Below are 22,952 nucleotides of genomic sequence, written 5' to 3'. Positions count from 1 at the left end.
AACTAGAGGCAGTGGCTCACTGCAGGGGTGGGGGAGAAGAGGGAAGCAGCTGGCAGTGCCCACTTTAGGACCAAATGCCTGCTGGGCCCTGGGGGGCAGGGAGTCACAACTTCATCTCCCCCTAAAAAAAGGATTCTACCTAGAGGGATCATCACCAGGTTTTAAGAAAACCCTCTCTCTAGTCCCATCCCTTCCACCCCCAGACCAGAGCTGGTCACCTGAGCTCAAGTGGCAGAAATCACAAAGGTTGTGGGATGACTCCCCTTCTTCCTGGATCCTCCCCTAAAGACATGAAGAAAGGTGTTTTCAGGGAAAAGAAGGGCACCCTCTGTCAGGCTAGCACCAAGGCTGGGAGAAATGCCCAGGCTCTGCTGTGCCAGCCAGTGCCCCTGTGCCCACCCCTGCTGTCCCTATGCCTTCCCTCCTGCCCCATCCAAGGTCCTGACCACCTGGAACCTGGAGCTTTCTCCTGGCTGATGCTGTTCTCCCTGACTGTTACTGGCAGAGCGGACCCCAGACATCCGCCTTCCTTAGAGACTGGAAGGTGAGAAGAGGCAGGGAGGATCCTGTCCCCTGGAGTCTTGCCCAGCCTGCCTGGGTTTTTCTCTGGGTAATCAGTTCCCACAGCCTCGGCTAGCTCTTCCCCACCCCCACCCTGGCCTCTGGGAGGGCGGGGCCTGGCTTGTGCCCACAGGAGAACAGCAGTGCCAGGCAAGCCAGTCTGGCTACCGGCCAAGGCCCGGGGCCCAGGCTTCGGGGAATGCGCACCTCGGCTTCCAAAAGCCTGGGCCTCGGTGTCCCCTCACCCCTACCCCCAGACTATTCACACTATCCAGGGTCAGCAGGTGATGCGGACCAGGAGCGAAAGGGGGAGGTTTCCTCCAGCGTCCCTCCCACCCACCCCTCCATTAATACCCATACAAAGAGATGTTGGAAGAGAAAGGTCTGACAAAGGCGCTTTGAAGACCGACAGATCGTGGGGAGGGGTAGACAGACGGAGGGATGGGGGCTTCCAGAGACGTGCGGACCTGCACGGACAGACAATCGGATAGCCCCCGCCCCGAGAGCCGGGCCCTAAGTGGCTGGGCGCTAGGACCTGGCGGAAGGGGGGCGTGTTGCGAGCCATCAAAGAAGGCTCTTTGCGAGCGCGCCCGCGGGAGACCAGGGGATGAGGTCACTGAATGGTGTCCCCCCGCCCCCGTCCTCACTCTCCCCACCCCCCCGCCTTAGTTGACCTAACTTTCTGACCCCGGCTCTTCTCTCCTGGCACCGATCCCCTCTCAGGTCTCCAGACCCTAACCCTGGCCCCCGACCCCGACCCGCCCCCCCACTGCCTGGAAGGGGAAGAAGCAGTGCCCCCCTTCCCAGGACCCCCTCCCAGGGAAGGTTGAGGTGTTGGCCTCCCAAGGGGTCCGGGGGGGGGCCACCAGGACCCACGCAACCTCTGTCTCGCGCCCCCAACCCCCGGAAGCGCTAACAGCGCTGTTCTTACGTAATGCCCGGCTCCAAAGTCCCCCGAATCCGCACAGCCCCCGAAGAGGCCTCGCGGATATCGGAGCCTCGCCGCCAGCTCTGTGCCCGATGTCACTTTGGAGCCCTAACCGCTCCGATCAGCATCAAGAAGCAGCGGGGTTTGATTTCTCTCTAGGAGCCCCCGAGAAAGGAGGGTGGCGGGCGGTGGAGAGGGAGGGAACCGGCCTGAGGGAAGGGGCCCGGGGAGACCCGACCCAGAGAATAGGGTTGTGCCTGGACGAAGAGGAAGCGAGGGCCCTGAGGTGGGCGCTGGCCCGGGAGTCGGGGGGCGCCTACCTGCGCCCCGGCAGCCCCTAGCTCGTTGCGGCTCCAGCGCAGCCCCGCGCTCCGCGTTTATTGCTTGTCAATCGCTACCCCGGCTCTTAAAGCGGCAAGGCCTCCTCTGCGCGAGGGGGCGGAGACGGAGAGGCGAGAGGAAGGGAGGGGGGCTCTGGATGCCGAGGGAAAAGCCGGAGAAAGTAGTCTTTCCGTGCAGCTAGAGGGTAGGCGGGGAGATGGTGGTTTGGGAGAAACCGCACAGCCCAAGACCCCCTGCTCGCTTTCCACTGGGGGAAGCCCGAGCTAGGACCCGTACCCACTAGCGTCCCTTGGCGCCCAGCGATCCCTTAAAAGGGCGATGGTGAGCGATTACTCCGCTCCCTTCTCTCAGTTTAGAGCCACCTTTCAATTCCAGACCTGCCTCACCTCTCCAGGTTATCCCGTTTCCCAATTGGGAAAAGGAACCGGAGGAGTTGAGAGAGATCCCCTGGGGCAGGAGACCCATTCCCATAGGGTCTCAGGCTCAGGGGGCGGTTTGGAAGGACTCCAATGGGGAAGAGTGGGATCCCAGACTCTCTGGAAGAAGACGGGGGAAACGTCTTTGAGAGGGAGTTGGAGATCTTATTTTAGGTCCGGATCAGAGAACAGGTCCATACCCCTGTTTAGGGAAAGAAGTAATTCTCTATCCTTCTTCAGAGTCCCATCTCAAGAAGTAAAGTAAAGTGTTAAACCCAGTTAGGTGTCTGCCTTCACCAGGCTCTGCTCCACCCCAGACCTGCTTGTAAAAGATAGTGTATGGCCTTGGAATGCTTGTAGGTTCAGCCTGGAGACCATCCTTCGCTCAGACAGCCTAGCATATGCGGGCCAGCCCCAGCACTTCTCTGACCTCAGTGTCCCCCACCCCTTCTGTCTTCCAGAATATGCAGAGATCATCCCTCTTTCTTGCTACCTGAGCTCGTTAGACCAGAAGTAGACCTCAGCACCTGGCTGGCTCAGTTGGTGAAGTCGGCTTTTGATCTCGGGGTTGTGAGTTTGAGTCCCACTTCAGGTGTAGAGATGACTTAAAAACAAATTTATTGTTGTTGTTGTCGTTGTTACCTAGGCTCCAAGTCCATCATGAGGGCTTGAACACACGACCCTGAGACCAAGAGTAGCATGCTCTACAGCCAGGCACCCCCAAAATAAAATCTTTTTTTAAAAAGAAATAAAAGAAAGGAAAGAAGGAAGGGAGGGAGGAAGGGAGGGAAGTGGACTGCGACCTGGAAACTTGCTTGGAAATCTCAGAAATGGGTTTGACTTGGGAATCCATCCTGGAAGTGGAGGACTGGTCCCCGGGACCCCAAGAGACTCAGTTCACCCCTGAGCTCTAGAGGGCATAAATTTGGGTATACAGATATAGGGAAAAGCCATTAAAAAAAAAAAAAAAGCCATAAAACCTTTCGGCTGAAAGGCTTGGTGCTTCCTCGCTCTCCCCGCCTTACTGAAGGAGAAGCGACCCCAGATGGTGGAGATTGGAATTGCAGGTTCTGTTTCCAACCCGAGGTTTGCGGGAGCACACTGTTTCCAACCCTCTCCCCAGCCCTCAGACCAGAAGATCCACCTAATTCAACTCAGGAAACAAGCCCGCTTCCCATTATGAAGGCTATTGTCCAGTGTCACCTGTCCATCTCTGGGCAGAGAGAGAATCACTCAGCTAATTACGTTTGATTGGGAAGTGGGAGGATCTTGAATCCCTCTGAAATATTAATTACTTCTTCTCCATCAGGCAACTCTTAGGCCACAGCAATCCACAGCAAACCTTCAATTCCATTCAGTATCCCCAAGACAAGGTGGAATCCCAGATTCTGGACCACTAGGGAGGTGTAATCCAATTTTATTCTTACAAACTGCCTTCCCCACCCACACTCCCAATAACTGTCAGTCAATGAGTATCAAGTATCTCTCTAAAAGTGCCTTACAGAATGCCAGCCCCTCACATCTTTTCAGGACCCTTCCAGCTGATAAATTGTTTGATTCTCCCAACAGACCAGTGAGACTCCGATGTGAAAGAAGGATTTCTTCGTGCAGAGTACCATGCTCCCATTCTGTTTCAGACAAGGTGACAGCTTCAGTAATACTAAGTCAGATACCAGCTTTGGTGCCAGGCTCAGTGGCTCCCCATCTCCTGCAGCTCCCCTCTAGGGTGGAGGTCGGAGCTCAGGGGCAGTGTCAAAAACAAAAAGCATTTTCTGGTGGTGTAGTTGACTGTCATACTGGAAGAGCAGTAAATGAGCCCCAAGGAATGAGAGTGCTACTGGTGGGAAATAGAGTAGCTGAGAAGGGAAGCAGGTTGGGAGGGCCCAAAATGCATCCCATGGCAGTTAGTGGCAACCCAGGGGAGCGGGGGGCGTGGGTGCAGGGGGCGTGGGTGCAGGAGAGTGGGGGAAGCGAGATGGATAGCGTCCTTTCCCTTTCCCTCTCTGGTCTGTAATTAGCTCAGTCATCCTCCCTGCCACCACAGATCACAAGGGTGCAGTCAGTGTCTCTGCTTCCCCTAAAATCAAGGTTTTCCTCTGGTGGATGTTCATCTCAGGGCTTTGAGAGTCAGGACACGGAGAGAAATAAAATTCAAAACGGCTGTTGTGAATTTCTGGCAGATCTGGCGCTGTTGAGAGTGATGGTGCACCCACGACAATGGCCAGCAGGGGCCGCCACAGCTATCCCAAGTCTACACGCTCACGTTTGCCACGACCCACGCAACTCCCCAGTCTTGCTCTAGAAACATTTTCTCTTGGTTGGACCTCTCAGTAGGAAAAAAGGTTTGAAACTCTCACTGCATATAGATATATAGAGAGATAGAGATAGAGATAGAAATAATCTCTTAGGTCATTTGCATTACCTCTCTGAGCCTCTATTTTCTCATCTCTACAATTGGGATAACCCCTGCCCCCCAAGGGAGAGGACCCATGTAGAGTGACTGCTACAATACAAGGTACACAGAAGGGGTTCCATAAGTGTGGCTTCCCTTTGGGGCTGGGTTGAACAGGCTCTAGCTAGGTGCCTTCTGGGCAGTGGGTATTGAGTCTCTCTCTGGATATCTGGTGTGCCTATCATTGACCTCAGGTCTTCCTCGGGCAGACAGAGGTCCACCCCAGGGCTTCTGGCTCCCCAGGTATCAGGTTGGATAGTACGTCCTCTTCCCACTGCCCACACAACCATTAGTGGCATCTTGCCCAGCCCTCTCTGTGCCACCCACTGTTACCTCTTCTTCCTCCACTGCCCCCACCAAGTTGCCAAGGGCTCTGCTCTGGACACCATATAAAGGAGCCAGGAATAGGTAGCCCATCAACAGAGTGGAGATGAGTTTGTAAAAGGCAGAGCAGAACCTAAGAGTGGGACGGAGCCTTGCCAGCACCCCCCCCCCACATAACCCAATATCCATTGCTGGAGACCCTCATAAGCCAGTGATGCCTCAGAGTGCTCTTGTAGACCAAAGGGAAGAGAGTGGAGGGAGGCTCTAGACCGTGGGAATACGTGCCCTGAGGACCGTGTGAGGCACTCAGGCTGTTGTTTGGAGACAGAAAGAAAGGAGAGGGGAGTGTCCCCGCTTGGACTGGTGACCTGGAAGAGGGCTGCGTGTGCGGGAATGCACGCACGTACGCCCACACACCCACAAGCGCTGTGCTGCTTCCCACCCCCAGAGGGCCAAGGGAGCTCTTGTAGAGTGGGTTGGGGCAGAGACAGTAGGGACAGGGACAGGGGTTATGGAGAGCATTAGGACAGCTTGCTGGGTGACTTCAGGCAAATCGTTTGGCTGGAGCTGGGTAATACCCGCCTCACAGCCTCTGCATATCCATATAAAAGTGCTCTGTGAGCCACGGCAGGGGAGCTGGGTTACCCAGGACCATGCCCCCTTCCCAGGGATGCCGGGAGGTCCCAGTCCCAGAGCCATTCTCTGCCCATGCCCTGCCACACACAACAAAAGCTCTCCCCTCCCCACTGCAGCCCTGCTTGGTGCCAGCTGCTCAGCTCCAAGCCTCCCCACCAGAATCTTCTCCCACCCTCTGCACTGAGGTTTAACCACCCTGGGCCCACCCCACGCACAGGGCAGAGTTGGGGGCCTCCTGCCCATCCCACAGGGAAGAGGGAGGACGGTGTGGAGTTAGGAGAAATGGGGGAGATCTTTTCTTCCCACTGTGTCTGGGGGATTTGCTCAGTCAGTTCACCCCGTTGCTTAATTTGCATTCTTTGACTTCAAAAAGCTTATTCATAATTCAAAATCTTCTCCTGCCATGTGGGCTGCCACTCTGCTCTAACCGTCACCCACACCAGCACTGCCACGTGTGAGCTCTGCCACGCGCAGGTCCAGTCTCTTCCCCTTCATACATTTCTTTGATCCTCATAACAACTGGGCAAGGCAGGGAGTACTATAGTCCCATTTTACAGATGAAGAGACTGGAGTATAGAGAGATTAAGCAGTTTGCCCATCAGCATGATGCTGTCGGTGGTGGAGCTGGGATTTGACCCCAGGTTGTGTGGCCTTGCTCCATAGGTACTATTTTTAGCTTTCATTTCTTCATAGATGAAAAAAACGAAAGGACAGAGAGTTCAATGACTTGCCCAGGATCGCACAACAAGCAAATGGCAGAGCTTGGCTTAGCAGGTTTTGTTAGTAAAGAAACTTGCTTCGTTTTCCATAAATTATTCTCCAATCTACAAAAATATGAGAACTCACAAAAACTGCTGAACTTAAATAACATTTAAATTTGACTTAATTTGAGACAATGCATAAAATTATCAGTACTAAAAGAAATAAACATCTAGAAACAATTTGCTATCTTTGTAGCGGATTCTTTGCTGTTATCCACCACGGCTTAATGTAATCTTGAATTTATCTAGACTTGATTAAAATATTGTTACTAATGTGTCCTAAATCTTTTATTAACTTGGCACCAGACACCGGGGTTGAGAACAGCTCAGCAGCTCTCAAGAGCAGCTGGCCTGGATGCCCTTATGGGAAAGCCTTCTGGCTTTCAGAAACTACCTTCCTCCTCCAGGGGAGAAAACCTGGCTACTTGGCCTTGGCCTTCTCATCTGTAAAATGGGCGGTTTGGAAGTTGGAACTAGCTTCCTGAATTCCCTTCCAAATCCATCAGAATGTGTATCCAAGGAGACAACTTCCCACTCTGCTCATGAAGGAGATAAAACCCTTCTTTTCAGGGTGCCTGGGTGGCTCAGTGGGTTAAGCCTCTGGCTTCGGCTCAGGTCATGGTCTCAGGGTCCTGGGATGGAGCCCCACATCAGGGTCTCTGCTCAGCAGGGAGCCTGCTTCCCCCTCTCTCTGTCTGCCTCTGTGTCTACTTGTGATCTCTCTCAAACGAAAAAATAAAATCTTTAAAAAAAAAAAAAACCTTCTTTCCAACAGGGATTTCCAAGAAGTGGTATTCTTGGTAGGTATTTCTTGGAGTATTAATTAGTCCATTCAGTAAATACCTATTCCCACTGCTGTGAAGTTCCCTGGAGATAGTGACTATATCTTTTTTTTTAAGATTTTTTTAAAGATTTTATTTATTTGACAGACAGAGATCACAAGTAGGCAGAGAGGCAGGCAGAGAGAGGAGGAAGCAGGCTCCCCGCTGAGCAGAGAGCCCGATGCGGGGCTTGATCCCAGGACCCCGAGATCATGACCTGAGCCAAAGGCAGAGGCTTTAACCCACTGAGCCACCCAGGCGCCCTGATAGTGATTATATCTTATTGACTCCTGGAACACCAGCACCTGACACAGAGCCTGCCATCAAGCCTCTCTACTGGCAGGCTCTGGAGGGAGAGCCATACAATAGTAGCTGGAAAGTTCTCCAGATGATTGCAGTGCACACTCAAGGATGAGAATAGGTAAGTTGTTGTCATCAGATGATGGGCCTGATGCGTAGGCAGGTGAGGACCACCAGGCAACTGGCTGTAGAGAGGATCCAAGAAGCCCAAGGCAACGTAAGGAGGGAACCTGGGAGGCTTCGCAGAAGAGAAATGGCCAGAACAGAGTCCTACGATCTTGCCAAGTGGAGGAATACAAGACACTCATCCCCGAGAGAAGGAAGAGCCCAGGCAAAGGCTGGGGGTATGAAAGAATGGTTTGGGAAGCCGCTGGAGTCTAGCAGGTAGAGGGTCAGACAGGTACGTTGAGGGAGGAACCGATCCAGGAGCAGGAGACGTGGCTGAAGAGAGTGGGCGGCAATGCCAACATCCAGAACAGGGGCATGGTAAACAGACTGTGGTCCATTCTCCTCAAGGAACAGTACTACACACCAATAAAAACGAACACATGGCTGATACACCTCACAATACGGAGGGATGTCCAAAACGTTATGCTGAGTGAAAGAACACAGTGACACCATTTGCATGAAGTCTGAGACGGGCACGTATGATCTACAGAGATCTGCTCAGCTGTCTGAGGCCAGGTGAACTGGAGAGGGGCGGGAGGGCACTAGCTGAGGGGATGGAAATGTTCTGGGTCTTGACTGTGGGGGCGGTGACACATTTGTCAGAACTCCTCCACTGGCGCACTTCAAATGGGCGAGTTTTATTGTGTTTAAATTCTACTTCTCCAAAGTTGTTTTTGAAGGTTTGTTTGGTTTTTCAGTGGGCTGAGGTCAAATTGTGAAGGACCTCAAATGTCACGCTAAGAAGTTTGGACTTAATCCAGGAAGTCGTGGAAGGCTTATTAGTCAAAGGTTTTTCAGTTTGCCTTGGTTTGGCTTGGTAGCAAGTAAAAACCCAAACTGAAGCCAGATTAAGTAAAAGAGAGAATTTCTCTGAAGGGTCCTGGGGTGCATCACAAAATTCAAGGAAGACTTGGGGCCAGAAGCCTGAGGATCCTTCTCTCAGCTTTGTCTCCCAATAGCCCCATACCTAGCTCTAGTGTTTCCCCTCATAGCTGAGGACACCGTGCTCAGAGGAGCAAAGCGACCCGTCCAAGACACGCAATCAACAAGAGGCTATGTCCAGCTTGGAACCCATGTCAGTCTGATGCCAATGCCTGAGACTTGACCATCAGGCCTGGAGAAAAACAGGCAAGAGTTGACTCAAAAAAGCCCCCCGGGGAAAACAGAGCCAAGCAGAGGGAGGGAGAATGGGAGCGGGGAGGGGACTCAGAGCATGTGCGAGCAATCCCACTCGAGTGGGGAGTAGCTGACAGGCCAAGGAACCGGGAGGTGATCAAGGGGAGACTCTGGACTGCAGATGGCCTGAATCCCAAGAGACAGAAAGGTGTGTAACTGATAGGGGGTATCTTTCCAAGAAGATGGGACTGCTTCTCCAGATCTGAGTCAGTCCTGTGCTTGAATCTCAGCCCCACTGGCCTTGGATAGTCTCCTAATTTTTCTGAGTCTGTTTCCTCAAATGCAAAAGAGTTAATGCCTGCAGATGTCATTAAAATTAGACACACTGCAACGCTGGGAGAGTGCTTTTCCCAGCACCTGAAACTAAGCAATGGCAGTGATTATCAGTTATTGGTATATAACTCTATGCTCCACAGGGCTATTATGATTGTGATAGTGCTTTGTGATTGTTAATTTTATTGTGATAATAATATTGAGTGTTTCGTGCCTCCTTCCCCAACCTGCTCACCCCATCAAGTTTTTTCTCTTCTTCTAGGCCAGAAAGGTGGGTAGATGCACACCATCTCTCAGAACTTGACCATTCTTGGAATGTGTGAGTGAATCTAGAAGGGTAAGGGACTGAGAGCCCTCAGTGCCTTGTGGAAAAGCCCCGGGGTTTATAAGGGCAGCTTGGGTCCTCACAGCCAAGGCTACAAGAGGACACATCGTTGGAGCTCTTTCAGAAATGGAGTCATCAATGCTGGGCTTGTGCCTAAGTGAAATAAAAGATAGCCCGTTTGTTGGGATCTGGGGTAAACTGACACCCAGGTCTCGCCTCCCAACTTCTATGATGGAATTTTAGCATAGGAATCTCATTTCTTTTTCTTGAGAGTCTTGGCTCCTTGGGAATGCAGTCCTGTCTTACAGGGCTGCTGAGCCATCCCGTAAACTTCGGTAACATTGACAATGAGTTTCTCACCCCTTCCCCTAAGGGAGAAGTGTGGATGGGGGGAAAGGGTGCATCCTTGAGTGGAGGGGCTCACCTATGTCAATTACCTTGTGGCAGGAGCTGTCCAAGGGCTTCAGCAACAGCATCCCACTGGATCCTCAGGACAGTCCTAAGGCTTATAGATGGGATCAGCTCCATTTCACAGATGTGGATGAGGAGGCTCAGGGAAGATAAGATCCCTTAATCAAGGTCACACAAGATCACACAGCCAGGAAGTGGTAAAGTCAGGAATCCTATCCAGAAGCCCCTGCTCTTCCTACTGTGTCCCTTCTGGGGATGTGGGCATTGGTGTGAAAAGCTTCAGTCCACATTTTACAGCATTGCCACAGAGAAGCAGCAATGTCGAGCAGGTAGAGTGGGGCCCCAACGGCCACACAGAGCCAAGGCACTGTAACCTGAAGCAGCCCAAGCCCTGAGTTCATCATTCAGACACATGAGACCCACCACACTTGAGAAAGCTCTGCACGTCTCCCATCAGGGTCTCCAAAGTAGCTAGGCAGGCGGCGAAAATCTCCAGAATGAGCAGTAGGGCCTGCAGTCCTAAGGCAGAAAGCTTAGCCTCGCCCATGCCCCTGCCAGCAGGCCTGGAAGCCAGGAGTAGGGGTGCTGAGCCCCCAGCTAGGAGGGAAGGGGTACCTCATCTCTCAGCCTAGCCCCCTCCCAACCCCAAAAACAGTCCCTGGGCAAACCAGAGTCCCCTCTCAACCCCAGAGACAGTTCCTCCCTGGGATCTGTAGACTTGAGGCAAAAGGTGACCCCAACTCCCCAGGGCTTCCTGCCTCTGCCACCCACACCTCTGGGCCCCCTGGCACGAACTGTGCCCAGATCAGAACAGCCGGCAGCCCGTGTGCTTTCACCCCCACTTTCTCTCTGTTCCCAACTCCCAGGTGATGACACAGGGGCAGGAGGCGGCAAACTGGGCGTGGAGCCTTTGTGGGAAAGGGGGCATGGAGCTAAAGGTTTATAAAGGGCCTCGGCGGTCCATGTAGGATAGATACCCTTCTGCTGTGCTGCTCTGCGCCCGCCCAGCACCATGGTAATGTCTCATGGCTGAGTTTGGGACCCCTGTCAGTTCTGCTCTCCAGGAGTTTGGGGATGGAGGCTGCCACCGAGGTCCCCTCCCCGGGGCATTAAGGGCACGAATGAGTGAGACCAGGGTCGCTCCCTCTGCCAATCTGATGGCCAGGACAGCTGCGGGGGTTTCCTGTCCCTGCTTTGGGTGGTGGGGGTGAGGGGCTTTCCTGGTCAAGAGAGAGTTGAGGGTCCCAGGGGCTCTGGAGGGTGTGGATCACAGGTACAGGCATCAGAGTATGTGAATCACCGAATGCGCCTGCGTGAAATCAGCATAAAATTCTCCGTGCGCAGCTGGGTGCGCACATGGGGATCCCTGCGCTGGCATTCCCCTATGCAGCTGTGTTAGTCCTTCATTTAAAATGGAATGGAGCACCTGCGAAGTGTCGGGCACTGCTCCAGATGTTTGTGCAAATCAGTGAGCAGAATAGGCAGAGTCCAGCTGTAATGGTGCTCACAAATGGGGAAAGAGGGACGTGCCTCTTGGGAGAGATGACAATTTTTAACAAGCATAGAATATATAGTAAGTTAGAAGTGACACATAAGGGGAAGGCACCAGATCAAGGGCTGGGCTGCAATTCTAAGTAGGGGTCAGGGTAGGACCCATTTAGGAAGTGGCGTTTGAGCTGATGCCTGGAGGAGGTGAAGAAGGTGGTCTTGCGGCTATCTGGAGGAAGTCTTCCAGGCAAGAGAACAGCAGGAGCAACAGCGAGGAGGCGGGCGAGGCTGGAGTGGGGTGAGCAAGGAGTAGCAGAAGAGGTCGATGGGGTTAGGAAGCTGACCGGTGGCTCCACGCAGCCCCCGTGGGTCCAATCGAGAGTGTGTCTGCCGGTCCATCCCCACCACGCCGTGGGGGCTTCGTGCGTGGGTGCGTCACGGCGCACGGCCAGGGGCGCATCTTTCGGCCTGGGCACCGGGATGTCCAGTCCGGCCTCGCGCACCTGCGTGCGTCCCGCAGACAGACGCTTCGCGGAGTCCGTCCAGCCCCGGGTCCGCGGTGGGCGTCACGTGACACCCGGCGGCTCTGTCTGCTTCCCCACCCCCTCCCCAGGCGCCGGCTCTGCGCTGCGCGTGCGCACTGGCTCTGGTGTGCCTGGTGCTGCTGCTGGCGCCGCCCCGGGGAGCCCTGGGGGAGGAGCTGCAAGAGCCGGAGACTCCCGGGCCCCGCGCGGCCGACTGGATGGCCAACTTCGCCCACTTCAACAAGTACCTAGAGAAGCTCTTCAACAGCAGGTGGGCGGGTGGGGGGGAGCGAGAGGGAGGGAGGGAGAGAGGGAGAACGCGCAGGGGGATGGGGGAGGAAGGGGACATCACCGGGCACCCCACCCACCGCCCTCCCTGCCCCATGATCTGTGCAAAGACGTGTTCCCCAGCTTGAAATCTAAGGACACCAAGAAATCGAAAAACGTTAAAAACCCCAAGAAAGCCGCGAACGCCACACAAACCCCACCAGCAAACACCGGGAAACCCCCCCAACAGAGCACCGGGAAACCCCAACCGCCGCTCTCCTCCCAGGGCCCCAGGTAGGAGAGCCTGGGCAGGCGGTCACCGATCCAGAGCCACAGAACGGGGGGGGGGGGGGGGGCACTTTGAGCTGGAACGAGAGGAACTAGAGGAAGCCCCCCAGAGGGTGGGCGCTCCCAGGGACTTCCTTCTCCAGGCAGGGCCCTGACCTCAGATGCCTGACTCAAGTCCCCTGGCCCAGTGACCCCCTTTGTATTCTGAGAGGAGCCTTAACTCCTACCTACCCACCTCCTTCATCACCCCCCCCCGCCCCCCGGCGCAGAACAATAAAGAGAAACAGCTCTACTGCTCGGTGACTTCTGTGGGCCCTAGGCAGGAGGGGACACGTCCTTCAAGGGGAGAGAGGGCCCTGGAGTTCTTCCTTCGAGAGAAGAAGACCACCCCTGCAGGTCTGTCCTACTTCCTCCCTGCAGCCCATCCACCTGCCCCCTACTTCCCCATGATCACCCCTGGGGAGGGGGGGCTCTAACTAGGGGGCCAGCAGAGGGGAGAGGAGCAGGTCCCAGCAACCTCAAAGGAGGGGCTTCAGCCAGGATCCTCTCCCGCACGAGTGTCTCCACAGAGCGGATCAGCTCTGAGGCTAGCCCGGATGTCCCGTGTGGGCCCAGGAACGAGCAGGAGGGCCTATGCCTGCCCCTCAGGATGAAGAAGTCCTGCCTTGACCTCCAGGACCGTCTGGGCCCATCTGGCAATGAGCCCCGCTGAGGCCTGTCCCTGAGAAGCTGGGTGTGAGGGGTGGCACTCTCAGAGGGGCAGAGGGGCTGGTGACCCTCAGAAGGTGGGCAGGGGGGCAGGGAGACAGGCACCTCTTGCGAGCCACCTCTCACACACAAGTATGTCCTGAGCAGGACCCTAACTCCTGCCCTGGGAAGTGTCTACCTCTCTCCCTACTCAGAGCCTATCCCCTTAGCGGCCAGAGAAAATTCTGGGACTTCCACATCCATCATCCAAACTCAAACTTTGTTTGGCTGAAACCGGGACCCCCTCCCAGCCACTCCCTTGGGTTTGAGAATTGCCCTGAGCCCATGCATTTGCCTGGTAAGGTTGCATCCTCTCCAGCCCTGTGCCTTTTAGGGCCTGGTTCCACTCTCCCCGCCTGCAGCTCCTACCCCCCAGGCCTCCACTACCTCTCAGGAGCCATTCTCTCTAAGTTCCTGGTTCTTCAAAGATGCTTCCTTGTAGTCCTGGAAAGTCTGCCTTCCAGAGCCCCATCCTGGAGCCCCTTGGCCACTCTTTCTAGCAGGCGTCATGGCAACAGCTGGTTGGCGGGGGGGCCCCCTGTCTGCCCCTGAGAAATTCCCATTTCCTGGGCCTTCATGTGGGTCAACGGACCATGCTCAGTGTTTCTTTCCTTGTCTCTTTTTAAAAGTAATTGCATCTATTTGACTGAAATTCGGATTTCCAGCAAATCGATGCTAAAGGATATCGGCCCACACAGAGATCATAATAGGACATCCACGGGTTCACTTGTGAAAGAGGAATTGTTCAAGGGATTCTCAAGAGTTTCTGCTTCCTCCAGCTGCAAACACGGGGTTGTTTGGTTTGGTTTTGTTTTTGTTTTTTAAATTTGTACATGTTTATTGTAGAGAGAGAGTGTGTGATTGGAGGGGGAGGAGCAGAGAGAGAGAATGTCAACCAGACTCTCGCCCTGAGTGTGGAGCCAGACACCCCACATGGCGCTGGGTCCCAGGACCGTGCCATCACCACCTGAGCTAAAATCAGGAGTCCGAGGCTTAACCAACCAGGCCACCAGGCGCCCCGCACGCTCAGTGTTTCATGCGTGTTATTTCTTGCCTCGCTCACTGCAACCCTATCATCCTTCCCTCTTTATAGATGAGGAAAGTGAGTCTCGGAGAGGTGGTAGCGCACAGACAGACACAGAGAGGGGCAGACCCTGGGCTCAGAGCCGAGTTCCTCCAATTCTACAGCAGGTGCTGTGGGCCTGGACTAGCTTGCTGTGTGTGCCAGGCCTGGGACAAGCTGCGGCTCCGCCCCGAGCCTCGGCCTCTGCAGACGGAAGAACACAGTATCTCCCTCACTGGGTGGTTGGGAGGGTTGCCCGCTCCTGGCACACAGTAGGCTCCTTTTCCCAACAGTCTGCACAGGACCCCAGCCCCAAGCCCCGCCCCGTCACAGTCCCCCTGCGCTGGCCATGCTTCTGCTGGGCCCCGGGCCCCGGACAGCTGTGGTCCTACTGAACATGCGCAGTGAGCCATCTCTGATCTGCCCGGAGGAGGGCAGCTGGTGACTTGAGGCCACCACTCATTCCTCCGGCCTGCGTCTTTGCCCCTGGCTCCATGCCAAGGACACTTCAGTATATGTTCATAATTGGCCTGGTGCCTAGGTGTAGGAAAGCATTGGTGGGGGTGCCTTTGGGGCAGGGCTGTCGTCAAGCTGTTGATCAGAAAGATCTAGAAGTGCTGAAATGGGAAGAGTCAAATCTCACTGACCCGCTGAATGGCCGTGGAGGAGCCCCTACCTCCCTCTGGGCCTGCCCCTCTGTGGAGCCCGAGAGCTTGAGCTGAATGGCCCTGCTGACCCTACATACCCCGAAGCCCTTCTGGATCCCTGACAGTGCCCTCCTTTCCCTCCTGTGCCTCCCCCCTCTCCCCCGTCTCTCTGTCTCTCCGGAGCATATGGCCCATGCCTGCCCCCACCAGGGGTCCACAGAGACACACAGAGAAGCTCTGACTTTGATTTGCTTTATTTAGTCTGTGTGGGGGCAGGGAGCAAGCTTTGGCCATTGCCAAGGGTGCCAAGGGGGAAGGTGGGCCAGCATTGCTCTTGGAGTCAAAGAAGGCAGGAGGTGGCATCACAAGTCCATTGGGCTGAGGTCCCTGTGAGGAGACGGCAGAACATGGCAGCGAGAGGGGACAGTCCTTGCACCCTCTGGAGACCCCAGGCCAGCCCTGGGGACCTTGTTCTCCCCTCCCCACACACCCATTTCAGCCCCAGGGATCTAGGCACACAGAGCAGGGAAGCAAACCCACCTGGGGCCAGCAGCATGGGGGGAGCCCCACTCCAGAATGTCCAGTGTTTCTTCTCTGTCTCTTTTCCCATACCTGGGAGGGGAGAGGCAGCTGGGGCAAGCCCCGTGACCACATGCCAGCTCACCTGCCTCATACCCACCCTTGCACACCCCCTGTCTCTCCCCCAGGGCCCAGGGCTCCAGGCCTAGTCAGTAGAGGTGCTCTGCTTTCCCAGGAGCATGGAAGGGGCTGGGGTCATGGCCCACGGCCGCAGGGGCTGGGATCTCTCCCTCCCACCCACCCTCGCACGCACCTGGGCCTGGTCAGCATGTTGATGTATCTGCGGAGCTCAGCTGCATACTGGGCCATCTGCTCTGGTGTGGCATTGTCCCCGGGATACACTGGCTCCCGCGGGGCTGCCCGGGCCCCAAGCCATGGCCGCAGCAGCAGAGCCGCACAGACAGACAGGAGCAGCAGGGAGAGACAGCGGTGGGCAGCAGGCATCTGAGGAGTGGGGAGAGGGAAGGTAGAGGCAGAACGGAGCCCATCTACCCAACCCCTTCACCCATCACCCATTTCTCCAAGCCTGGGAACAAAGGGGCTGAGCGAAGGGCTACTCGGTCCTCTGTGCCCAACCTCCCAGACGTGCCCTGGAGAGCGCGGACATCCCAGGTCATGAGCCTGAGCCGCTCGCCAGCCAAGTCTGCACCAAGGCCTTTGGCAAAGTCGAAAACATAGCAGAGAGGGTGGGGATCTGGGACAGGAGAGCCAGGACTCGTGACATCCAGGGCCTGGTGGCTCTGAGGACCGGGATTCGGGGTGGGGTGAAGACGTGCTCCAGCTCACCAACGGGGTGGGAGCGCACAGAATGAACTTGTGAATCAAAGGACAGAAAACCAGGACCTGCGGGTCTGCCCCCCTGCAACCGCCGCCAGGATTCAGGGACAGGTCCTGGAGAAGGCACTGTTGCCTGCATCGCCCTCAGCCAACAGGCACGGGCGCACCCTCGGACCCTGCCACTCACAAGGCCACGGTCACATTTGTGTGCACGGCCACCACGCCCTCCCCGCACACGTCTTCAGTCTTCTAGTCCACAGACTGCTCTGCCAGGGTCATCCATCTGTCCAGATGTAGAGCCGGACCCAAGCAGGACCCCAGACCTCCCAATAACACCCCCCTGCTCTGCAAAGCTCCTTCCCCCACCCCAGGCCCCGAGTCTCAAGGACTCCCCAGAGCCTGGCCTCCCAGTCCCCTCCAGACTAGGACCACTTACCTTGAGTCCTGAGGGCCAGATGGGTGTCCCTGCCCTCCCCCGTGCCCCTTTATAGTCCTCAGCCCCCCAGAGTCCCCGCCTCCTGTCAGCCTCTCTCACTCCGCAGCTCACCCCCTCCTCCCACCGTCTCCCTGGTATCCACAGAACACCAGCCCTGGGGCCAGGGCCGGGAAGGGGACAGGGCTGCAGCATAACAGGTAAAAGTGGGCCAAAGTAGGTCTACTGTGGGCCCCCAACCATCTTTGGGCGCCAAAGCAGGCTTGGTTCAAGAAGAATGGGGGTCTAGGACCTCAGGATGACTGAAAGGTTCTGGTCCCAGGCCTCAGAACAGCCCCTCCTGCCTCCCAGGGATTAACGGGAATCATTAGATCAAGGCTGGGGCTCCAGACTCCAGGATGGAGAGTCAGGACTTCCTTTCCAGGTTGTGACTAGAATGAAGTGGGAACAGGGAAGCTGGGGGTGGGGGGAGATGCCTTAGGTAACTAGGCAATGGGGGAAGGAGTGGGGACCCAGGCACAGAGGGACCCGGCTGGTGTGCAGGGTGCAGAATGAGAACCCATGTGCCTGGAATCAGGGGAACTGGAGTGGCGGGAACGGGTGCGAGAGCCATTTCCCAGAGCTCCTTTCCAGTGATAAACCAGCATCATAAAGCCTTGAACTTTCCAGTGTGCCCCTCGCTCAGTCATCTCACTGGGTCCCTGCAATGACCCATCTTACAGATTCAGAAACTGACTCAGAGACTTTAAGTAACTAACTCCAGGCCATATAACTAGTCAGTGGGAAATCCAGAGTTTAACACAAAGTCTAATTCCAAAATCTGGACTCTTTTTTCCTAAGTGAGGCTGTCAAAGTATTGCTCTAATTTCCCATTTTTTGGCTGAGCAAGGTGAGGCTCACAGAGGCGAAGAGACTTGCCCAAGACCACACAGACACCTAGGACTTAAATTCTGGCTTGGAATCCCAAGCCCACCATCCCAACCGTGCCGCCTCGCCTCCACCCCCACGAGCCTGTGAGACTGCCCAGCTCAGCGTCCCTTCCTCAGCCCCCAACCCCTTTCCAGCTCAGGCTGAGCAGCAATAACAGTGTATTTAAATGATACACTGAAGCCTGAGTAGGGAGCACACGACCTCTTACCCCTGAGGTCCTGCTGTCCCAGATCAAGACACCAAAAGTGTGTGTGTTACAGGGGGAGTCGTAGAGGGTGTGACAGCCGGAGGTGGTACCCCAGGGATCTGGCATATCGGGCTTAGTGTCCAAATCCTGGCTTTGCCCTTGGCTCTGTGGCACCCTGGAAAATAATTCCATTAGCCTCTCTGACCTTTGATTTTCCTCCAGATAGTGAGGATAAAGAAAGTGTTAGTAAATGTCTGTTCTGCTCAATTCTGGTTTCTGGTAACAAGAAGAACAATAATGCTTCACCAGACAACAGCTTAAAAACAAATATAGAGAAACACCTGCGTGGCCCAGTGGGTGAAGCGTCTGCCTTGGGCTCAGATCACGATCCCAGGGTCCTGGGTTGGAGTCCTACATTGGGCTCACTGCTCAGCGGGGAATCTGCTTGTCCTCTCTTTCTCTCAAATACATAAATAATTGGTCTGTCCCAGCAAGCCCGGGACTTGGTGCTCACTTTGCAAAACGGAGGTGATGAGGCCGCAGCAGCTGCAGTGTGCCACCAGGGGGCGCCAGGGCCCAATCCTAGTTCGGAAGGTCAGGCCGCCTGCAAGATTACAGCCTGCTGGGACCTGTTCTGGCCACTACCTATGTTGGAATGGAGCCCCTGCAGACAGATGGCAGATCTGCGGACTGACTAGAGTGCTGGGGCCAGTTATAGTTTTGTCTTGTGCCTAAGAAATGACTTGTATTCCACGATGTCAACTGAACCTATAGCTTTCATTTTTCTCCTTTGTGAACAACAGATTCCCCTTCCAGGTCCTCTCAGGGATGTTAGGACAAAGGAAGAGGGAAAGGTTGTGGGTGTGCTTTCTGAACTGTATGGCCAGATCCAGAAAAGGGTGATGTTTCTCACTCATCTGCATACGTTCTGAGGGCTTGCCCTGGAGCCCCGCTTAGAGAAGGCACCAAGCACTTACCTGCAGGCAGACGAAATGAAATGGAAAAGGTCCCTTCTCACCCGCCCAGCCCCAGGCCTTCTAAGACAAGGAGGATGGCCGATGGGCCACATTAGGGATGGAGTGAGGGCTTCAGTGAAACTAGGAGGAACACCTGGGATCACAGGGTGAGGCCGAGTGTGCTCTAGCAAGTGGAGTGGGGTCCCGTATACGGAACTGCAGGGCAGGAATATGGTCAGCATCGCATCTTCTGTTCCCCCCCTCTCCCAAGAGTGCCTCCAGAGCAGCCAGGCCCAGTTCTTAGGACCATGTCTTATTCCTGCACTGGGTGGCAGCAACAGAGGTGGGGACGGGTGGCTGCGCCTGGATGTCAGGAACCCAGGGGGTCCCCGATTTGCTGGAGAAACCCTTAGGCTGAGGACAGCTGTCTCACACACACACACACACACACGAGCCCACCATCCCACTCCCTCCAAATCAACGCAGGCCTGACTGGGGACTCAGGTCACTCATTTGGAGATTGGACTCTGTCCCTGCTTCTCTCTCTCCGGGAGACTCCCTCTGCACCCAGGAACCCTGCAGGCATCACAGTGTTCAGTAATTTTCCCTCCCTGCCCACAGCGCCTGAAAAGCAAATCGTATCATCGTCAGCCCAGATTTTTCCTTAAAAAAGGGTCTGGGTGTGGAAGGAGGGGAATTTTTCCCTTAGGATATTGGAAGGGAGAGTAGCCAGAGCAGTTCTGAGAAGGGTTACAAATGAGTAGGAGAGTAAAGGAAAAGAGGGGGTGCTAATAAGCATATGCCAAGGCCGCCTGGGGGAGCTCAGTCAGTTTAAACATCCGCCCTGGGCTCAGGTCATGATCCCAGGGTCCTGGGATTGAGTCTCACACAGGGCTCCTTGCTCAGCGAGGAGTCTGCCCCTCCACCTGCTTGTGCTCTCTCTTGCTCACTCTCTCAAATAAATAAATAAATAATATTTTTTTAAAAAATAAGCATATGTCAGGCTGTAGATTCAGCTGTTTTCCTCACTAGCTCTACCACTCACCAGCTGTGTGACCTTCGGCAGAGGACATAAGCTCTCTGAGCCTAAGCAGTGAACTCTTATCATTATTATTTAAGGTATAAGCTTCCATGCATAACCAGTGAAGACATACAGGCAGCAAAATGGAATGACTTGGCCAGAATCACATGGCTGACTATCGGCAGACAGGACTGGAATCCAGATCTTTTGTCTCTGAGGTCACACCGCCCCTCCGCCTCCTACCACCACCACTGCCCACCACCGGACTCCTGGGCGTAGGCCTGAGTGAGAGCTCAGATTCAGGCTGTTCAACGGAGATCGTGTTTGTAACGGACACCGTGCGTTGTCCCAGTACCCTCCCTCTCCTCCCTCCATCATGAAAGAAGAGACTGAGAATAGCCCTTGCACACTCAGCTAAAGGCAGCTCCCGGGTTGTTCTGGCCATGAGTTAGAGCCACGTGACTAAGTACTAGCCAATGAAGTGGGGCCACGTGACTAGTTCTAGCCAATGAGGTGGGGCCACGTGACTAAGTTCTAGCCAATGAGATGAGTGTTTAAGTGCCTTGGCACCTCTCTGGTTCTAGTAATGGTGGTGCGGTCCTGAGGCCGGTGGTCGCAAAGATGACCACAAAAGAGTTGCCAGAGCAACTCCTCTCCCACGTGTAGTTCTACAACGGGGCCCGTGTCCCCTCTTCTCGAATGCAGGTGGACCTGTGACTGCTTGACCGATAGAGTGTGTTGGAAGATGACTTGTTAGCTTGTGAGGCCAGGTCATAAAAGGGAGCTGTTAGGGGTTGAATGGTATCCCCCCCTCCCCCCGCCAAATTCGTGTGTTGAAATCCTAACCCCCAGTACCTCAGGATCCAGCCTTATCTGGCAATAGAGTCATTGCAGATGTCGCTAATTAAGATGAGGTCACACTGAAGGAGAGTAGACCCCTCACACAATATGACTGCTGTGTTTAAGTCAAAGGGATATTTGGACACCGAAACAGTCATGCCGAGAAGGAAGCTGTCTGCGAGTCAAGGAGACGGGCCTGGAACAGCCCCTTCCCTCACAGCCCTCAGAAGACAGCAACACCGAGGACCCCTGGACTTCAGACTTTAGCCCCCAGAACTGCTGTTAAACCTCTGGGCTTGTGGTGCTCTGTTACAGTAGCCCCAGGAAGCCAAGGGCGCCCTGCTTCCTCCTGCTTCTCCCGGAACCCTCACTCTGGGCGAAGGCGGGGGGAGGGGGGGGGTGGCAGGTACCATGCCTATCCAGCTACCCCAAGAATATGGCGTGGGAGGGACCCCCACATGGAGTTGCTGGGTCAAGAGACCCAGTGGAGCTCCCTGCAGTACCCATCAGACAATGTGAGTGAGCCTTCTTTGGCATCAACCCAGGGGGTGCCCTCTGACGATCCCAGCCCCAGCCAACCTGTCACTGCATGAAAGACTCCAAGGGACAGGGGCCTAGTTGAGCCCTTTGCAATCCTGACCAACAAAATCATGATTGATATGAAGTGGTTGGTGAACACTGCTAAGTCTTCAGGTAGATGTGAATCAACATAGTACCCAGCGCACCTGCCCTTCACCGGTCCCTCCCTTCCCTGGGACTGGAACACAAAGGTGGTGATGGTGGGCCATCTTCAGTCATGCAGAGGAGGACAAGGAGATGCCACAAAATAGGACCCTGGGCTTTTGGATGTCCTCCTGGAACAGAGCTGCTGACTCCCCCAGATGCCACTTGAATTTTAAATAAAAGAAATAAATTGCTGTCTTGTTTAAGCCACTGCTAATTCTGCCTCTATTTAAAAAGCCAAATCAATATTCTAGCAATAAGGTGTGTGTAAAACAAATAGCTCAGTGTCTAGCGCATAAGTAAGTGCTTCTTTCAAAAGGTACCTGTTATCACCATTAATATCCCATCTAAGGCTCCTACAGGGGCAAGGCTGGTTGAGTCCTGTTGTCCGTGGATAAACCACAGGCTCAGCCCTCCTCCAAGTGAATGGGAGGTGAACCCAGGTCAGTGATGGCCAACCAGACAGGCCAAACTGAAATTGTCTGTGGTCATGCATAATTCATACCAGGGGTCTCTTCCATCAGCCTCAAACTGACCAAAGTCCTCCCAAGCAGACCACCAGACAGGGGGCCAGGGACATGAGCACTGGTACGTGCAGTCCCACCCCTCTGACCATAAAATGAGCCAAAGCTCGTGGCAGCCACTGTAGGTTCCCACCCCTCCTCTCCCGGTGCAGAGGGAGTGGGATTGGAGGAGAGAAGGGGCAGAATGACACAGGGGGTAGATCTCAGATAACAACAATAGAGAAGGGAGAACCAGAGAAACTAACGCTACCCTGAGAAATCAGGAGAGGCTTCTGGGGAGAGGTGAACACTATCCTGAAGATGTTTTCCAGACTGGAATGGAGCAAAAGGGCTCCGCAGGCAGGGGAGTGGTCTGGACAAAGGCGTCGAGCGTCAGAGTCCCCATAGTTTGTGATGTGTGCCAGGCCCCGGACCTGCCTCCCTTCCACCCATTCCTGCCCTACCTTCAGAGGCAGGCAGCACAGGAAAGGATAGGAGTCGGAGCCCCAGGCCTCCTAGGGCAGATGGTGTCAGAGCAGCTACGACAGAGCCCGCTTTAGGATCTTCTCTTCCTCCATAGCCATCTAACTGCAAACAGTCCTAAGAGACTCCTACTCTCCCATGTGCCACACCAGCCTCCCTGACCGGCCGACCCGCTCTGGATCTGTGCCTTTGGCTTCAGCCTGATTCTCCTTCTCACTGCCCAGCTCCCCACCTTGTGCTTGTGTGTGTCCTATGACCTAGAGGCCCGGGCAAGAGCCTACAGACTGAGGAGGCTGTGTCTGAGTGGGAAGATGTGGGCCCCTCCTTTAGGGATTCCTCAGACTTAGAAGGGAGACCAGGCATAGCAACATGGACACAACAGAGCAGTGGCCATGAGAGCCGGGCTGCCACAGAGGTCAGGAAGAGTGCAGAGCAGGGACAATCAAGGCAGGCTTCCTGGAGAAAAGGGGTTGGGAAGGAAGGGTATCAGGGAAGATGAGCCTGCAGGAAGGCTCTGGGATTCCTCCGTCATAGAGTGGTGAGAAATTTGGATCAGATTCCAGTTTAAACATCCACAGTGCCGTCAGCCTTCAGCGTCTAGT

General features: G+C 54.9%; 1 protein-coding gene across 1 annotated transcript; it reads right to left on the bottom strand.

Moving 5' to 3' along the window:
* Positions 1–15,280: 15,280 nt before the first annotated feature.
* LOC111158208 (pancreatic polypeptide) lies at positions 15,281–15,941 on the bottom strand. Its single transcript, XM_022520128.1, has 3 exons — positions 15,751–15,941; positions 15,459–15,530; positions 15,281–15,305 (listed from the first exon to the last, which is right to left on the bottom strand). The coding sequence occupies exons 1-3, from the start codon at positions 15,939–15,941 to the stop codon at positions 15,281–15,283; spliced, it is 288 nt and encodes a 95-aa protein (XP_022375836.1).
* Positions 15,942–22,952: the final 7,011 nt, after the last annotated feature.

This window comes from Enhydra lutris, unplaced genomic scaffold (genome assembly GCF_002288905.1).
Source record: "Enhydra lutris kenyoni isolate GAN:26980312 unplaced genomic scaffold, ASM228890v2 scaffoldscaffold57, whole genome shotgun sequence".
Classification (NCBI taxonomy): domain Eukaryota; kingdom Metazoa; phylum Chordata; class Mammalia; order Carnivora; family Mustelidae; genus Enhydra; species Enhydra lutris.
Note: the sequence above shows the minus strand (reverse complement) of the source record. Positions and strands in the feature narration are given on the sequence as shown.

Bases quoted from the DNA above. Each gene is read 5' to 3' on its own strand.
- LOC111158208 (XM_022520128.1), bottom strand. From the start codon at position 15,941: ATGCCTGCTGCCCACCGCTGTCTCTCCCTGCTGCTCCTGTCTGTCTGT. The intron at 15,531-15,750 runs GTGCGTGCGAGG...CTCCCCTCCCAG, and splicing joins AACATGCTGACCAGGCCCAG to GTATGGGAAAAGAGACAGAG. The intron at 15,306-15,458 runs GTGGGTTTGCTT...GTCTCCTCACAG, and splicing joins CCCCATGCTGCTGGCCCCAG to GGACCTCAGCCCAATGGACT.